The sequence below is a fragment of the Theropithecus gelada genome, chromosome 1 (assembly GCF_003255815.1).
Source record: "Theropithecus gelada isolate Dixy chromosome 1, Tgel_1.0, whole genome shotgun sequence".
NCBI lineage: Eukaryota > Metazoa > Chordata > Mammalia > Primates > Cercopithecidae > Theropithecus > Theropithecus gelada.
The window spans coordinates 163,781,521-163,800,428 of NC_037668.1; the positions used below are offsets into that span (position 1 = coordinate 163,781,521).

General features: G+C 42.9%; 1 protein-coding gene across 2 annotated transcripts; it reads right to left on the reverse strand.

Annotated features, from left to right (window-relative positions):
• Positions 1-1,864: 1,864 nt before the first annotated feature.
• On the reverse strand, positions 1,865-16,749 carry TIMM17A (translocase of inner mitochondrial membrane 17A). Of its 2 annotated transcripts, none has more exons than XM_025388765.1 (6): positions 16,665-16,749; positions 14,821-14,920; positions 14,630-14,693; positions 8,721-8,849; positions 7,250-7,360; positions 1,865-2,754 (listed from the first exon to the last, which is right to left on the reverse strand). In XM_025388765.1, the coding sequence occupies exons 1-6, from the start codon at positions 16,688-16,690 to the stop codon at positions 2,669-2,671; spliced, it is 516 nt and encodes a 171-aa protein (XP_025244550.1). In that variant the 5' UTR covers positions 16,691-16,749; the 3' UTR covers positions 1,865-2,668. The 2 variants fall into 2 exon arrangements, with proteins under 2 accessions (XP_025244550.1, XP_025244540.1); XM_025388755.1 differs by having other exon boundaries at positions 1,870-2,754; positions 7,246-7,360; positions 16,665-16,714.
• Between the last annotated feature and the right edge of the window lie 2,159 nt (positions 16,750-18,908).

Genomic DNA, 18,908 nt, shown 5'->3' on the forward strand with positions numbered 1-18,908 from the left:
CAATTTGGCACAAGGTGTCAGATACAAAGAAAAACAGATGGGATATTTCTGATGGGCATTTCAACCTTAAAAGTGAGAAACTAATTTCACTATTCCAGTAAAGACCTAGGGAAAACCTCCTTCCTAATCTGCTTGTTTCTCCAGTCATTTATTTTAGTAATTAAAACAATTTAGTTTTTTTACTTTTTATCTTGAGCTCTACTCTAGTATACCAAATTTAGTTTTAGAATATGTATTAAACAATTCGGCTGGGGATGGTGGCTCATACTCATAACCCCAGCATTTTGGGAGGCTAAAGCAGGAAGATCACTTGAGGCCAGGAGCTGGAGACTAGCCTGGGCAACATAGTGAGACGTTATCTCTATAAAATGTATACGTAGCCAGAGATGGGGTGCACACTTGTAGTAAGTGGCTGCTTGGGAGGCTGAGGCGGGAGGATCCCTTGAGTCTAGGTGGTCAAGGCTGTAGTGACCTATGATTATGCCACTGTACTCCAGCCTGGGCAACAGAACAAGACTCTATGTCTTTTTTGGTTTATTTTTTTTTTGAAACGGAGTTTCACTCTGTCACCCAGGCTGGAGTGCAGTGGCGCAATCTCTGTTCACTGCAACCTCCACCTCACAGGTTCCAGCGATTCTCCTGCCTCAGGCTCCCAAGTAGCTAGGACTACAGGCACCCGCCACCATGCTTGGCTAATTTTTGTATTTTTAGTTGAGACGGGGTTTCACCATATTGGCCAGGCTGGTCTCGAACTCCTGACCTTGTGATCTGCCCGCCTCAGCCTCCCAGTGCTGGGATTACAGATGTAAGCCACTGCACCCAGTCAGACTCTGTTTACAAAAAAAAAAAAAAAAAAGTTAAACCTAGAACTACCACGACTCAGTAATCCCACTCTTTTGTGTATATCCAAAAGAACCAAAAATGAGTTGAAAACAGATAGCTGCACACCAATGTTCATAGCACCATAAATCATAATAGCCAAAAGGTAGAAAAAACCTAACTGATCACCAATAAAATGTGGTATATGCACACTATGGAGTATTACTCAGCCATAAAAATTAATTTTGCTACATACTACAACATGGATGGACCTTAAAACATGCCAAGTGCATTAAGACGGACACACAAAAACAAGTATTTTATGACTTCACTTATATAAAGTACCCAGAAAAGGCAAATTCACAGACAGAAAGCAGAATTGTGGTTACTAGCGGTTGCAGTGAGGAAAGAATGGGAAGTTATTATTCAACAGGTACAGAGTTTATGTTGGTGAAGGCTGGACATGGTGGCTCATGCCTGTAATCCCAGCATGGTGTGTGGGAGGCTGAGGCAGAAGGATGGTTTGAGGCCAGGAGTTCGAGGCTGCAGTAAGCTATGACTGCGCCACTGCATTCCAGCCTGGGTGACAGAGTAAGACCCTGTCTCTAAAAATAAAACACAGTTTATGTTTATGATAATGAGAACATTTTGGGTATACATAGTGATGGCTGTTATACAACCTTATGACTGTATTTCAATGCCACTGAATTATACACTTACAAACAGTTAATAAGTATTATTTTATGTATATTTTACCACAGTAAAAAATTCCCAAATTATCCAAACACAATCAGTAATTAAATGCCTACCATATGTATGGCACTGGGCCAAAAGATAAACGTGTGTTTACAGTACCCACATGGCTTCGTTCTCCATTTCCCACAGATGTAGGCAAATGTGGAATTAACTAACATCATGCCTCCTATAAGGCCACATGTCACTTCCAATATTATCAAGAAAATGACCTGTTCTGAAGTCCTCATCCATTTTCAAGGCCCAACCAGACCCCAAAATACATCCTTTATGAAGATCAGCTTCAGAGGACTTGGAACACATTCAACACAGTACATATTTTATTTTCAAGCATACAAGAAACACTAAACTCTTCCAGTGCCAGTACACTCTCCATGAATTCTTCATATAGAATTGGGTATATTGGAAGCAAGTTGTTTCTGGTGAAATTTCTGATGATCAGGAATCAAGACTCAGCAGCCCTAAAGGAAGAGAGTTTTGTATCCAATATCCTCAAAACCAAGACATAGTATATTTTACTTTCAAAGTAAAGTATAAATATTTTACCATATCCTTCAATCCATAAAGCATCTCACTGTGAAATGATCCATGTTGGCTCTGCATAATTCTCATAAGTCACTTCAAGTGATAAGGGACTAACTACAAAACATGCATTATTTGAAGTACATGAGCATGAAACGTCGAAGTCTACAACTTATCTTAAAAGAAAGAGTAAGTTCCACCAGCTTTTTATTGTCTGAATAGCAGAACACACAAAACCAGGCAGAGAAGTCCCCAAGGAGATGATGATCATATTTTACTGTTTTTTGGCCCTTTGGTCCTTCATCTTTCAAGCACTTATTGTATTTTCCTTTAGCGATTTAAACATTTATTTTGATCACAAATGTAATTCAAGTGTGAATAAATAAATGTATTATCTTTTAGCACCCCTCCCGCCTTGTTCCTTTAAATAGAAAAAAGTGCTAAATGTCTCTTTATAGCCTATTGGCCATAGCTGTCCCACCTATGGTTTTAAAAACAGACTGTACAACTTGATCTTCTGAAATCCTTCTCGAACTACAACTCGTTCTGTTAAAGAAATCCTAGGAAAGAAGTCCTACTGATATTGTCGATAGTCTCCAAAAGGTGAGGAAGGTAACTGAGTTGAAGACAACTGGGAGGGGTCTTCTGCAAATTGAGGACCTGCAAGTGAGAAATAAAAAGGATTTTAAAATCACCTGAATATTATATAATTAAAAGGAATGAGTCTCTATAGAGAGTAAATCAATCAACAAAAAAATAATATGCTAAATTACAGCTATAACCCTAATTTCTTTATAGATCTAACTAATTCCCATAAGAGTACTGGAGAACCTTCAAATTTAGTATAACATATGACAGACTGGCTTGCTATGCTCCAGAATGAACAGTTCTCAAACACTATGCTAGCAAAGTCAGACAGATTAATTATAGCAAGAAGCAAACTTCGGCCGGGCGCGGTGGCTCAACCCTGTAATCCCAGCACTTTGGGAGGCCGAGGCGGGTGGATCACGAGGTCAGGAGATCGAGACCATCCTGGCTAACATGGTGAAACCCCGTCTCTACTAAAAATACAAAAAACTAGCCGGGCGTGGTGGCGGGCGCCTGTAGTCCCAGCTACTCGGAGGCTGAGGCAGGAGAATGGCGTAAACCCAGGAGGCGGAGCTTGCAGTGAGCCGAGATCGCGCCACTGCACTCCAGCCTGGGTGACAGAGCAAGACTCCGTCTCAAAAAAAAAATAAAAAAAAATAAAAAATAAGAAGCAAACTTCAAGTTTTTAAAGCAATTGCTGTAACAAGCTGCCATATATCAAGATTAGAAGAGTTTCTCCCACTTCTTGTCATATTTTTCAGTAGCTATTTAAAATTATTTTCACAAAGTATAAGTATCTTAGTCATGTTTTAAGAGAACTTGGTAATCCAATTTATGTAACCAATTAAGTAGGGAATGAGTTCTGAAATGGGAAGACACCACATAGCTTGCTGTTGAACAAAGTCTTGCAGTTTTCATTTTCAAGGGATAGGAGAGCCTGTGAACTAAGAAAAACAAAGTGCTTTTAATAAAAAAAGACTTTTAGGGGATGAATCAATCTTTTCTCCTTTAAGAAAAACTGAAATAGACTAAAAAATATCTGGAAGAGAGAAAGAGGGCAGTGGTAGAATTCTCTGAAGCTTTCAAAGTGTTTCACTCATATATTTTTACTTCATTATAAATGCAATTATCTGTTAATTACAGAAAACTTAAGAAGAAACTGGGTAAAAAAGATAAGCTGGAGCCGGGCACGGTGGCTCTCACCTGTAATCTCAGCACTTTGGGAGGCTGAGGTGGGCGGATCACTTGAGGTCAGGAGTTCGAGACCAGCCTGAGCAACATGGAGAAACCCCATCTCTACCGAAAATATGAAAATTAGCGGGGCATGGTGGTGGGTGCCTGTGATCCCAACTACTCAGGAGCTGAGGCAGGAGAATCACTTGAACCCGGGAAGCGGGGGTTGCAGTGAGCCAAGACTACGCCACTGCACACCAGCCTGGGCGAGAGAGCAAGACTCTTCTAAAAACAAAAAAACCAAAACCAAAAACAAAAACAAAAGATAAGCCAAAGAAAATCACTGTTGCCATTTAAATACAGTTCTATCTACTCTTTTCCCACTGTTTTAAAAACTTTTCGCTGGGCGTGATGGTTCACATTCCTGGCACTTTGGGAGGCCAAGGCGGGCGGATCACGAGGTCAGGAGTTCGAGATCAGCCTGGCCAATATGGTGAAACCGTGTCTCTACAAAAAATACAAAAAAAAATTAGCCAGGCATGATGGCGCGCACCTGTAGTCCCAGTTACTCAGGAGGCTGAGGCAGAAGAATCACTTGCACCCCCGGGGCGGAGGTTGCAGTAAGCTGAGATTGCGCCACTGCAATCCAGCCTGGGTGACACAGCGAGACTCTGTCTCAAAAAAAAAAACAAAAAACAAAAAACAAACATTTTCATGTAAGTTCACTGGAAAAATATAATTAACTCTTCAAAGATTCCCCTCTACACAGCTTTTCAGAAACACATCTCCTGTCTAAAAATAAATTCACCTCTTTTAGGCTGCTTCTATATAAATGCTGAGTTTTAATTACTCAAAAGGAGATTCCAGCTGGGCACGGTGGCTCACCCCTCTAATCCCAGAACTTTGGGAGACTGAGGCGGGAGGATCACTTGAGCCCAGGGGTTCAGGATCAGGGGCAGAGACCTCATCTCTACAAAAAAATATAAAAATTAGCTGGGTGTGGCGGTGCACACCTATAGTCCCAGCTGCTCAAGAGGCTGAGGTGGGAGGATCGCCTGAGCCCAGGAGGTTAAGGCTGCAGTGAGCCAAGATTGCATCACTGCACTCCACCCTGGGTCACAGAGACTCTGTTTCAAAAAAAATTAAAATAAATAAATAAAATAAAAAGGAGATTCCCTCTCAGGAAAAAAGCCTAAAACAAAGTACTCAAGGCTAATTTCTATGAGACAATGTAACTATTTAAGTTTTTGCTATATACATTTCTGAATTTCTGCAAATATGGAACTCTTTTGATGTTTTATGTGAAGTCTTTCACACTGAGGCGGTCAAAACAAAATTGGAAAGTGACCATCCCAACAAAGTGTTAACTCAGAAGTAAGGAATGAAAAACAAACAGAAGGTGAGAGGGTCTGCAGGGTCATCCAGATTACCTCATTGGCATTTAACAAGCAGTGCACTTGAAAATTGTGCCAAAAAGATACTGAATCTCTTGCTAGGTGCCTCAGGGAAATCAAAGCAAATTGGGATGTATGATCTATTCCTAACTTCATGCTGAATGTTTTCCAAGCTCCAAAAATAATTTTCAACATGTCTCACTATTCTGCATGTTTCTTTCCCAAATGCCAGGTCAAATTTTCACTACTATTATTCTCTCTCTCTCTATATATATATACACACACACACATGTATATATACGTGTGTATATATACATACATACATGTATATATACACATACATATATATATATATATATATATATTTTTTTTTTTTTTTTTTGAGACGGAGTCTCGCTCTGCCGCCCAGGCTGGAGTGCAGTGGCCGGATCTCAGCTCACTGTAAGCTCCGCCTCCCGGGTTCATGCCATTCTCCTGCCTCAGCCTCCCGAGTAGCTGGGACTACAGGCGCCCGCCACCTCGCCCGGCTAGTTTTTTGTATTTTTTAGTAGAGACGGGGTTTCACCATGTCAGCCAGGATGGTCTCGATCTCCTGACCTCATGATCCGCCCGTCTCGGCCTCCCAAAGTGCTGGGATTACAGGCTTGAGCCACCGCGCCCGGCCTATATATTTTTTTTTTTGAGACGAAGTCTTGCTCTGTTACCCAGGCTAGAGTACAATGGCGTGATCTTAGCTCACTGCAACCTCCGCCTCCCAGGTTCAAGTGATTCTTGTGCCTCAGCCTCCCAAGGAGCTGGGATTACAGGCGTGTGCCACCACGCCCGGCTAATTTTTGTATTTTTAGTAGAGATGCGGTTTCACCATGTTGGTCAGGCTGCTCTCAAACTCCTGACCTCAAGTGATCTGCCTGCCTCAGCCTCCCAAAATGCTAGGATTACAGGTGTGAGCCACTGTGCCTGGCCACCTCACAATATCTTTCTGCATCCTTCCACTGTCAAGGGATATTTTCATTTAGACACTGAAAATTTTTTAAAGAGATGGGGTCTTGCTGTGTTGCCCAGGCTGGCCTTGAACTCCTGGGTTCAAGTGAGTAGCCTCCTGAGTAGCTGAACTACACGAATGGACCATCTACAGGAATGGACCATCTTGACAGACGTTTTTTGTTTTGTTTCATTTTGAGACAGAGTCTTGCGCCGTCGACCAGGCTAGAGTGCAGTGGTGTGATCTCGGCTCACTGAAACCTCCATCTCCCAGGTTCAACTGATTCTTGTGCCTCCTGTGTAGCTAGGACTACAGGTGTGAGCCATTATGCCTGGCTAATCAGCTGAGAGCACATTCTATAACCATGTAATGATCATTCAGCCCACAATTTAATTATTACCCTATGCATCAGATAGGAAGAAAAACAGACAACGAATTAAACGAATATAAAATTAGCTAGGCTGATTTTCTAAGATTCTAAATTTTCTCCTGTGAACCTTAAAGTGACCTTCCCAAATATAAGTCACTTTTCACTACTCTCTTCTTCAAAACAAGCAACACTATCTAAAATAAGCCAATTTATCTGTTAATGTGTTAGTCTGTCTCCCCCTACCAGAATGTAAGTCCTTGAGGGCAGGGACTGTCCTGTTCACTACGTAAAACAGTGTCTGGCATGTAGCTATACAATACTAAATTGTCAATTGACCTTCATCATTGCTACACATCTGCAGATCCATTCTTCAAGTCCTTTTAAAATGATCAGACATTTATTGCGATACATGAGCACTGATAAACCCTAAGTACTATAAAGAAAGATCAACAGCAAATTTATACAAAAAATTTTTGTTATTGTGGCTAAATGTAACATGTTCATTTTTTACCTATTATCACAGTCCTCATGAACCACAGCATATCAATACATACCACACATTTTAGCAGGCAAAGTATGTTCTTTCTTAACATCAGAAAACCATTCCAAAACGTCTGAGCTATAGTTTTAAGCAAAAAGAAGACTCACCATTGGGAAACTGTGCAGAGGCAAATCTTGTCAACAAGATACCAGCTCCTTCAATTAAAGCTAGGAGAATGCCACCCATTGCAGCTGATCCAACCATGGCCACTGGTCCATCTGAAGACATTAATAACAAAGAGATTATTTTTTACAGAAATCTAGTTTACTGTAAGAGATAGTAAAGAAGAGAACTGTCCATATGGCTACAGGCTCCTCCAATTCCCAAACTCTTACTGTCTAAGACCCAAAATCAGTAAACTACGGCCGCCCACAGGCCACCCGCTGCCTGTTTTTGTAAATAAAGTTTTACTGAAAGGCCGGGTGTGGTGGCTCATGCCTGTAATCCCAGCACTTTGGGAGGCCAAGGCGGGCAGATCACGAGGTCAGGAGTTTGAGACCAGCCTGGCCAACATGATGAAACCCCGTCTCTGCTAAAAATACAAAAATTAGCCGGAAGTGGTGGTGGGCACCTGTAGTCCCAGCTTCTCAGGAGGCTGAGGCAGGAGAATTGCCTGAACCCGGGAGGCGGACGTTGCAGTGAGCCGAGGTTGTGCCACTGAACTCCAGCCTGGGTGAAAGTAGGACTCCGTCTCAAGAAAAAAAATAAAGTTTTACTGAAACACAGCCATACTGTTTCGTTTATGTATTATCCATGGCTGCTTTCATGCTATGACAGCAGAGTTAGGTAGCTATGACAAAGACCACATAGCCCACAAAGCCTAAAATATTCACTATCTGGCCTTTTACAGAAATAGTTTGCAAACCCCTTGGTCTAAACCACTAAGCTCAAAGGAATTCTGGTTTGCTCTCTGTCCTGAGGATCCAGAAGATGGTTCTAACTTCCTTATTCATAACAATTCTATATGGCAGGTATAATTATTAACTAACTCCAGATTACTGGTGAAGAAATTATAGCATAAAGTTTGGTAAACTGACCAGTCATACAGCTAATTAATGGCAGAACTGGGACCTGAAGTGCTCTCAACCACTGTAATATATGGGTTAGAATTCCATGCTCTCTCATTCTCAAATATTCCAAATAAAGAGATCCCCTTACTTTTTTTTTTCAAATCACCATATACTGTATATTTATGCTATGCCAAATTAAGCAATGCTCGTTTTTTATAATTATTATTATTTTTGAAGCAGGGTCTCGCTCTGTTGCCCAGGATAGAGTGTGGTGGCTCAAGGGATCCTCCTGCCTCAGCCTCATGAGTAGCTGGGACTATAGGCATGCACCAACACACCCAGCTAATTACATTTTTTTTTTTGTAGAGACCAGGTCTTCCTATATTGCCCAGGCTGATCTCAAGCTCCTGGGCTCATGCAATCTACCTGCCTCAGCCTCCCAAAGCGATGGAATTACAGTTATGAGCCAATGTGCCTGGTCAATAATCAGTTTTTTATATTACAGATGTCATTCAATTAAGGCAGATGAGGTTTTCCAAAAAGTGTGACTTCTATAATGACTACTTACTTCTTGCTGCCAGTATGGCTCCCGTTAAGGCACCACTTGTGATGGAGTTCCAGGGATCTTCCTTTCCTCTGACTTGAACCATGCTACAGTCAATCATGGAAAACAGGCCTCCCCAAACTGCAAAGCTACCTATTGTATTGTAAAAAGAAACAAGCAAATACTAATTTAAATTTCATCTTCCATTTAAAATATGATAGTCAAAAACAACACTCACTATATTCTCAAAACTCTTATAGTCCAATACATGCAAACACAAGTTTGAATAAACACTGAACAAGAGTCAGAATACTTATCTTTTGAATAAAGCTGGATTGTATTGTATCAGCTGGAAAATTACCAATGGCCCAAAGCCTAAAAGAAATAAGCCAGCCAGGCACCATGGCTCACATCTGTAATTCCAGCACTTTGGGAGGCTGAAGTGGGTGGATCACCTTAGGCCAGGAGTTCAAGACCAGCCTGGCTAACATGGCAAAACCCCATCTCTACTAAAAATATAAAAATTAGCCAGATGTGGTGGCGGGCACCTGTAATCCCAGCTACTGGGGAGGCTGAGGCAGGAGAATCGCTTGAACCCGGGAGGCAGAGGTTGCAGTGAGCCGAAATCATGCCACTGCACTCCAGCTTGGGCAACAAGAGTGACACTCCATCTCAAACAAACAAAAAAGAAATAAGCCAAGTTCTATGCCCTGGGAGACAGCTATGATGTCTAGGTATATTAGAAAATATACCTAAAAGAGTCAGGTTGCGTATGTGTAAAAACAAGCAAATCACCTTTCCAGAACAACCTATCTCTCTGGTTTAAGTAGCAATAAACAAAATCAAACTACTCTGCTTCCTCTTTCCTTCTCCTTTTCTTTCATAGCTTCACTTACCTCTATTTTTGGCCTTTCTTCATTATATGTCATCGAGCATCTACTCTATGAAAATTATCGATGGGAAAACAAAAGAAATCCAGCTATTCTGGAATGTATTACAGGTTTAAGCCAATACATGCTGAAGGGGCAAATGAATGATATAAATAGCTAGAATTATGGAACATCAAAGGGATGGAAATTGCCTTTCTATCCTTTATTCCTCAGAAATGAATTTAAAACAACCTTAAATCAGCAGATTACTTTGCACTTAAACTCTATCTAAATACAAAAACAATATCGCAAAATAAACAAAGACCCACACACACACATACACATACAAGTACAAACAAAATCTAAAAAGACAACACTAAGGTTTTAATTGTCAGCATTTCTGGATGACGTGACACGATTTCATTCCTTTGTGTTTTTCTACATTTTCCAAGTCTTCTAAAATGAATACGTAAGACTTGCATCATATAAAGTTATTATATTTAATAGGATTAAAGAAAAAAGTGGCTGGTCCTTTCTTTGTTGTCTCCATTTTCACTGCTCCACTTGATTAGCCAAAAAAAGAAAAGAAAGAAAGAAGAAAAGCTGCACAAAGCAGTCACTTTAATCTTTACCCTTTGAAATCTTAGGGTAGGAGGTAACTTGTGTTAACAAGAGCAATAAATGGAGTTCCACCAAATATCTGAACCAGAGCATCTCCAGGATCTTTTTCCAATTCTCACATTATCAATTAAATCTAGTGGATAGTACCAGTGGAGTATAGCATAAGCGTCCTCATTTTTAGTCCAATATTAGATATCACATCCTATGTAAAAATAAACCAGTTATTTCTTCTCAGTAGTTCTATGCCCTGGGAGACAGCTATGATGTCTAGGTATATTAGAATTACCTCACTAAAATTTTCTGACAAGACCCTCCCATTTCCTCACGAGAGCCTAAAATCTCAGGAGAGCCTTCCCCTGAAAATCATTGCCAGAATAAGTTTTGGCTACTGATGAGAATGGAGAGTTTGAGTCTAAGCAGGATGAGGAGAAGATCCAGAAAGGGTAGTCTGGTGTGAGGATCCAGAGCCAGGATGAGGCGAATGTGTACACACCTGGACAGCCTAGAACAAGGTTTTAGAGCCTAAGCAAGAGAGAGATTCTCAAGGAAGGCAGCCTGGCATGGAGTGTGAGAGTATACCCTGACAAAGGGCAGCCTGTTGTGGGGTACCATAGCCCAAGCAGGTTAAGAAGGCAGGTATACATATGAAAAGGAAGAAAATAATGAATCCTGTGGGGCTGAATTAGAAATACAAGATATCAAAGTAAACTTGTGATTTTCAATATGTAGAGATATACAGAAATATAGATTGTATACCATTCTTAATTTTTCCTTTCTTTAAAAAATTTTTTTTGTAGAGAGGCATTCTCTCTAAGTTGTCAAGGGTGTTGAACTCCTGGGCTCAAGCCATCCTCCTGCCTTGGCCTCCCAAAGTGCTGGGATTATAGGTGTGAACCACCACTCCTGGCCCTAAATACCATTCGCAACTAAAAGGAACCAGGGCTCTTTGGAGAAATGGCTACGACAGGAAAAGCTGCCCTGCCCACAGCTAGGGCATGAAAAGTACAAGATGAGCCTAAATGTCTTATTCCAAAAATGAAAGAAAGTGCTCAAAGAATAACAGGGACATGTCGAAATCCTATCTTACTTTCTCTATGAAAATATAAGACCTAGGCCAGGCAGGATGGCTCATGTCTGTAATCCTAGCACTTTGGGAGGCCCAGGCGGGTGGACTGCCCGAGCTCAGGAGTTTGAGACCAGCCTGGGCAACACAGTGAAACCCCATCTCTACTAAAATACAAGAAACTTAGCCAGGAGTGGCAGCGTGCGCCTCTAATCTCAGTTGCTTGGGAGGCTGAGGATGGAGAATTGCTTGAACCAGAGAGGCGGAAGTTGACGTGAGCCGAGATCGCGTCACTGCACCCTAGCCTGGGCAACAAGAGTGAAACTCCGTTTCAAAAAAAGAAAAAAAAAAGAAAGGAAATATAAGACCTAAGGCCAGGAGTGGTGGCTCATGCCTGTAATCTCAGCACTTTGGGAGGCTGAGATAGGCGGATCACCTGAGATAGGGAGTTTGCGACCTGCCTAACCAATATGGTGAAACCTCGTTTCTACTAAAAATACAAAAATTATCCAGGCTGTGGTGGCGCGTGCCTATAATTCCAGCTACTCTGGAAGTTCAGGCGGGAGAATCACTTGAACCTGGGAGGCAGAGGTTGCAGTGAGCCAAGATTGTGCCACTGCACTCCAGCCTGGGTGACCCCATCTAAAAAAAAAAAAAAAAAAGAAAATATAATACCTTTCAGAACACAACTATGATTTTCCCATACTGCCTGTCCCTGCACCTTGATCTGAATGCCTTAGTAAATGCTCACCAAATTAATAAAAAAACCATTGTAGCATTTTTAGAATTTAAAATACCATAAAAACTTCTCAATAGCTTCCTAAAAAAGGCTAACCTCAAGGATTTGAAATGGATAATTCCAATTCACTCACACCACCACTCACCCTTCCTCTATTTCACCTGCTTTGTAAGAAAACACAAACTTTTCCAGTTTTCCCTATTACCAACATCAACATTAGCATGGAGCATTTGTCACAACTAATAACCCACAGGTGCCTGCCACCACAACCGGCTAATTTTTGTATTTTTAGTAGAGATGAGGTTTCACCATGTTGGCCAGGATGGTCTCGAACTCCCAACCTTAGGTAATCCACTGCCTCAGCCTCCCAAAGTACTGGGATTACAGGTGTGAGCCACTGTGCCTGGTTGACTCATTACTATTAACTCAAGTCCATACTTAATTCAGATTTCCTTAGTTTGTTAACGTCCTTTTTCTGTTCCACAGCACCACATTACATTTAGTTTTATTTATTTATTTTTTGAAAGAGAGTCTCACTGTCACCCCAGCTGGAGTACAGTGGCGGGATCTGGGCTCACTGCAAGCTCCGCCTCCCAGGTTCACGCCATTCTCCTGCCGCAGCTTCCCGACTACAGGTGCCCGCGACCACGCCTGGATAATTTTTTTGTATTTTTAGTAGAGACAGGGTTTCACCACGTTAGCCAGGATGGTCTCAGATCTTCTGACCTTGTGATTCGCCCGCCTCGGCCTCCCAAAGTGCTGGGATTACAGGCGTGAGCCACCGCGCCCAGCAACAATTTAGTTGTTATGTCTTCACAGGTTTCTTTTGGCAGTGACAATTATCTGATGGTATTTTAACTTACTGAAAATGTATAAGGTGATAGAAGCAGCCTCTCAAAAAACAAGCAAAAACCTATATGGCTTCTGCATATACTAGAGATTCAGGGTTTGGTGTGAACTTTAATACCACTTATCATTCTTGAACAACACAATAACCACCAACACCAAAACAGAAATTAGTTACTAATTACTTTCCAGGGTAGATAATTATTACAGAGGAAAAAAAGGAAAAAGATACAACATTACCTCAACCCTCAGGGCCTAAATTTCCTCATCTGGAAAATGGGAGATAATAATAGTACTAACTTCTTCATTACTGTGAGAGTTAAGAAAAGCAAAGAGAAGATTATTTTGATACCCAAAACTTCTAAGGAACGCCTGAAGTATTAAGTCTTTTTCATGTCTTATATACGGTCTCTCCAATCTAACTATACCCTTGTGTTGTCTGTTTGTTTTTGTTGCTGTTTGAGACAGGGTCTCACTCTGTCACCCAGGCTACAGTGCAGTGGCGCAATCTCACTGCAGCCTCAACCTCCCAGGTTCAACTGATCTGTCCCTGTCAGCCTCCCTAGTAGCTGGGACCACAGGCACATGCTGCAACGCCTGGCTAATTTTTGCATTTTTCTGGGGAAATGGGCAGCCATGCTGCCCAGGCTGGTCTCCAACTCTCGAGCTCAAGCTATCAGATCAACTCAGCCTCCCAAAGTGCTGGGATTACTGGCATGAGCCATTGCACCCAGCCCTGACTATACCTTTGTAAGTGAATATAATCTATGAACATTTTTTGTCACCTCCCTTTTCCCAGCTTCTGAATAACCAAGTTTACAAAGTACAATGAATAGAATCTTTTCAAATTTTGCAATGACCTCTGCACAATGTCCCAAAACTAACCTTGGAGAACAGCCCAGTCAGCTTGATTGGTTTTCTCCTGCATGAAACCCCAATCCTTCAGATCAAATTCTCTTCAGCTTTATGTTACCTCAGAAGCTATCATTCCTCACTCACAAACCTGAGGTTGTTTTTTTTTTTTTTTTTTTTTTGAGACGGAGTCTCGCTCTGTCGCCCAGGCTGGAGTACAGTGGCCAGATCTCGGCTCACTGCAAGCTCCGCCTCCTGGGTTTACGCCATTCTCCTGCCTCAGCCTCCGGAGTAGCTGGGACTACAGGCGCCCGCCACCTCGCCCGGCTAATTTTTCGTATTTTTTAGTAGAGACAGGGTTTCACCATGTTAGCCAGGATGGAGATTTTTTTTTGAGACAGAGTTTCGCTCTTGTTGCCCAGGCTGGAGTGCAATGGCGTGATCTTGGCTCACTGCATCCTCTGCCTCCCGGGTTCAAGTGATTCTCCTGCCTCAGTCTCCTGAGTAGCTGGGATTACAGGTATGCGCCACCATGCCCAGCTAATTTTGTATTTTTAGTAGAGATGGGGTTTCTCCATGTTGGTCAGGCTGGTCTCGAACTCCCGACCTCAGGAGATCCGCCTACCTTGGCCTCCCAAAGTGCTGGGATTACGATCCATGCCCAGCCTCAAACCTGAGCTTTAAACACACTTTCTTCTGGAGAAGGGGGAAAAAAAATCACAGAGTATCTGAAGGACGGAGACAAGATTTTCAAATGGCTATCATAATTCAGGTTAATTTTTCAAACAAACTAAAAATCAAGAAGAAACTATAGGGATATATGTTTGTGACAAACTGTTAGACCAAACTAAAATCATTAATTGTTATAATCTAAAAATAAAAATAGCTCCATCTTCAAATAAACAGAAAAAAACAGTTCACTTAAAATGAAAATTCTGCTCACCTCCTAACTGTGGAGCCCTGGTTTTAATAGCTGTCAAACTCCCTCGTAGTCTGTGGTTTACTCCCTATAACAAAAAAAAAGAAGCAACAAAAAATATATTAGAAGTACATTTCTAAGCCACTGATGGGACCACCAGTAATATCAAACCCACACTTCAAGTGATGATAAAATAAGACCATTCACCCACTTACCACTGGAGAATTGCGAAAACCTTTGATTGCTTGAAAGATACCACCACCAATGGTACCCATCGTAAAGGCCCCACCACAGTCATCCACAATTCGCCATGGGCTAAGAACAGAGGGGGAAAAAAAAGACCACATTTCTCATTCACAAACCATAAAATCTTTGCTAATACAGTAAGGATTATAATGGAACAGATTATATTGCAGGACCCACTGCAACCAATAAATATTTGGCCTATAAAATGACTTGAGGAAGTGCTATAACCAAACAGGGCAGTCAAAAAATCAAAGCAGTTTTGACTACAAAGCTAACCAGGTAACTGATTATATTGTTTCAGGACATACGTACTGAATGTTAAGGGGTTACCTAATGATTTACTAAATGAAAACCCAGTATTTTTCTAAGAATTTTTTTTTTTTTTGAGATGGAGTCTCACTCTATCACCCAGGCTGGAGTGCAATAGCACGATCTTGGCTCACTGAAACCTGTCTCCCGGGTTCAAGCGATTCTCCTGCCTCAGCCTCCCGAGTAGCTGGGACTACAGGCATGCGCCACCACGCCCGGCAAATAATTGTATTTTTAGTACAGACGGGGTTTCACCATATAGGCCAGGCTGGTCTCAAACTGCTGACCTCGTGATCCGCCTCGGCCTTCCAAAGTGCTGCGATTACAGGTGTAATCCACCACGCCTGGCCTTATTTTTCTAAGATCTCTAACTCAACATAGTTAAATATTTTAATCCTCTGCTAACCTGTGTCATTATACTACATCAAACAGCTATTTACAGTGTGCTGAGTCCTACATATCTGAGCACAATCCAGAATGGAGGATAACTGCTTTGAAGAAGATAAATTTGAAGAGCCAGGAGACCCTAAAACTTACATTTTGTATGCCATTTAGGAGAGAAGGGAACACGAAACAGGCAACAAGGCTAGGAAAGCAGAGTAATAATTCAAGGCTAGGATAACAGAGTAATAATTCAAGGTCCTGGGCACTTTCACAAATTGAGGACATCTTGGTTGCTGCTCTCACACAATAAAACAAATGATTAATCGAAATATCAAGATTTGATTTTTTACTTATGACCCCAGAAACTTTAAACTCTTGCAACCTGAGACTTCTGACAGCAATTACATCGTTTTATAATTATCTATGTGTCTGGTTTATTCACACTCAATAAACGCTGGATGAAAGAATGAATTTCTGTCCATGGCTTTTCGGAGAACACATGCTATTACCTCTTCCTATTTCCCAGGTAATTTTTGTCCCCCTCTACCCACAAGAAAGGATTCCAAGGAGAAAAACATGGCCCCACTGTCTAAAGCAGCTTATCCAGACCCCTTGGCTAAAATCTATGTTCCATTCATTTAAAATGCTTTGCTCTGCGGACAACTATCATGATACAAGTAAAATCTCAAGAATGACACTCCCTCAAATGCTTATTCTTCAGTTCCTCAACGCAGGAACTGAGCAAGGCGAAACGGAGGGACGCGCCCAAGGTCACCTCGGCGAACAGAGGGGATTATAACTGGCCCCGCATAAGGTCGATTATGCCCTGCGTTGGGAGGAGGTTCCGAGGTTCTATCAAACTCAAGTCTGGACCTCTCTACCATCCACCCCAGGATCACACAGGTGCTGGGTTGGGAGAGCGAGGCTCACGAGGCCGGGAAAGTAGTGGGTACAGGGCTAAGAAGCCGACTGGCCGTGAAAGACTGCACTGCCCACAGTTACCAGGCCCAAGTCGACAAGGCTGCGGTTGAGTCTGGCTTGCACCTTGGGAGCATGGACAGGGGAGAAGGAGGGCAGTGGGCAGGCGGGCAAGAGAAATGCAGACAGCGGTGAGGCTCACCAAGGCTCTCGCGCGTACTCCTCCATGTTGACTCCAACGCCGCGAGTGATGCCGGGCAAGCTGGGCGGAGCCTGACCCCAGAGGCGGAAGTGACCCCGAGAGGAGGGCGTTAGAGGATTGGTTCACCGTTTTCCGCTGCAGCCAATGGGAGCCAGGACTCCTGTGGACTGCGTGTGGTTGGGGCATTGGCCGCGACGCGGCAAGACTGGCCCAGTCCATGTCCTCTAAGGCCGCGGGTCCCGGCTGTGTGGGCTGGGAGCTACCAATGACGGAGTTACACTACCCGGTCACCAGAGGTTCCGTGGCCTGACATCAACGCGATACTTCCTAAATACGCTTCTTTCCTTCCCTTCCCTTCCGGCTTCCCTTCCGCCTTCCCTTCCCTTCCCTTTCCTTTTCTTCTCTCCTTCGCGCCTTGCCTGCCTCCCTGCCTCCCTCCCTCCCTTCCTTCCTTCTTTCCTTCCTTCCTTTTTCTTTTTCCTTTTCTTTTTCTTTTTCTTTCTTTTTCTTTTTCTTTTTCTTTTTTTTTTTTTTTTTTTTGAGACAGAGTCTTGCTCTATCGCCCAGGCTGGAGTGCAGCGGCGCGATATCCGCTCACTGCAACCTCCGCCTCCCGGGTTCAAGCGATTCTCCTGCCTCAACCTCCTGAGTAGCTGGGATTACAGGCGCGCGCCCCCAGGTCCCGCTAAATTTTGTATATTTTTAGTAGAAACGGGGTTTCGCCATGTTGATCAGGCTGGATCGAACTGCTGACCTCGTGATCCGCCCACCTCGGCCTCCCAAAGTGCTAGGATTACACCACCGCATCCGCCCTCTTTCACCTCTTTTCTTTTCTTTCTCTCTCTTCTTTTTCTTTCTTTCTTTTTTGGTACTTTTGCTGTCAAATGTGGATTAGTGCTATCTTATTCGTCACGTATTGTGAAGCTGTTACTAAATACACGTAGCTCCTTTAGGGCAAACAATGTCTCAGTGATTTATAATAACCACAGTGCCTGGAATGTAGTAGATGCTCAATAAATGTTTGTGAAATGAAACAAGCTGTTTGGGCCATCTGAAGAAAGCCATGACCAATTTGGAGCCCTCGATTTCAGGGACATTGACCTCTCACAGGCCTTTCCACTAATGATCACCGGAAGGTGTGAAGATGTTTGGCTCGGAGAAGAGGGGACTTATGGGGACCAGGCCAGGCATAGTGGCACGCACTTGTAGCCCTAGCTATTCAGGAAACCGAGGCGGGAAGATTGTTTGAGCCTAGGAGGTCTAGCCCGTAGGGAGCTGTGATCATGCCACTGCACTGTAGTGACAGAGTGAGACACTATCGAAAAAAAAGCTTTTAGTTTACTGTCAACAAAATCCCAATCATGTGATGGCTGTTAAAGTGCTCCTCTCCATTCTGTACGTTTGTAATTGATTTTAAAATATGTGTATATTTGTTTTACAGAAAAGTCAATGTCATAAATAATGGAAGAGGCTGGGCGCAGTGGCACATGCCTGTAATCCCAGCACTTTGGGAGGCCCAGGCGGGCAGATCACGAGGTCAGGAGGTTGAGACCAGCCTGACTACCATGTTGAAACAAAGTTTCTACTAAAAATACAAAATTTAGCCCTGCGTGGTGCCTGTAATCCCAGCTACTCAGGAGGCGGAGGCAGGAGAATTGCTTGAACCTGGGAGGTGGAGGTTGCAGTGAGCCGAGATTGTGCCTGAACGACAGAGTGAGACTCCATCTCAAATAAATAAATAAATGAATAAATAAAGGAAGACTGCAAAGAGGAGTGAGGGTCCCTCCAAAAGCTTGGAAATAAAGTAAGCAGATGAATCGAACCTTCCATGGAACTAAAGATTATCAATAAATGTGTCTTGCATGTGAGAATGGTTCATACTAGTCACCTGATTTGGGTGTGTAAGTTGGAGAAGACGTGCTCGGAATGTGACTGTAACTAAGAATGGTTAACTCGGCCGGGCACGGTGGCTCAAGCCTGTAATCCCAGCACTTTGGGAGGCCGAGACGGGTGGATCACGAGGTCAGGAGATCGAGACCATCCTGGCCGACACGGTGAAACCCCGTCTCTACTAAAAAAATACAGAAAACTAGCCGGGCGAGGTGGCGGGCGCCTGTAGTCCCAGCTACTCGGGAGGCTGAGGCAGGAGAATGGCGTGAACCCGGGAGGCGGAGCTTGCAGTGAGCTGAGATCCGGCCACTGCACTCCAGCCTGGGCGGCAGAGCGAGACTCCGTCTCAAAAAA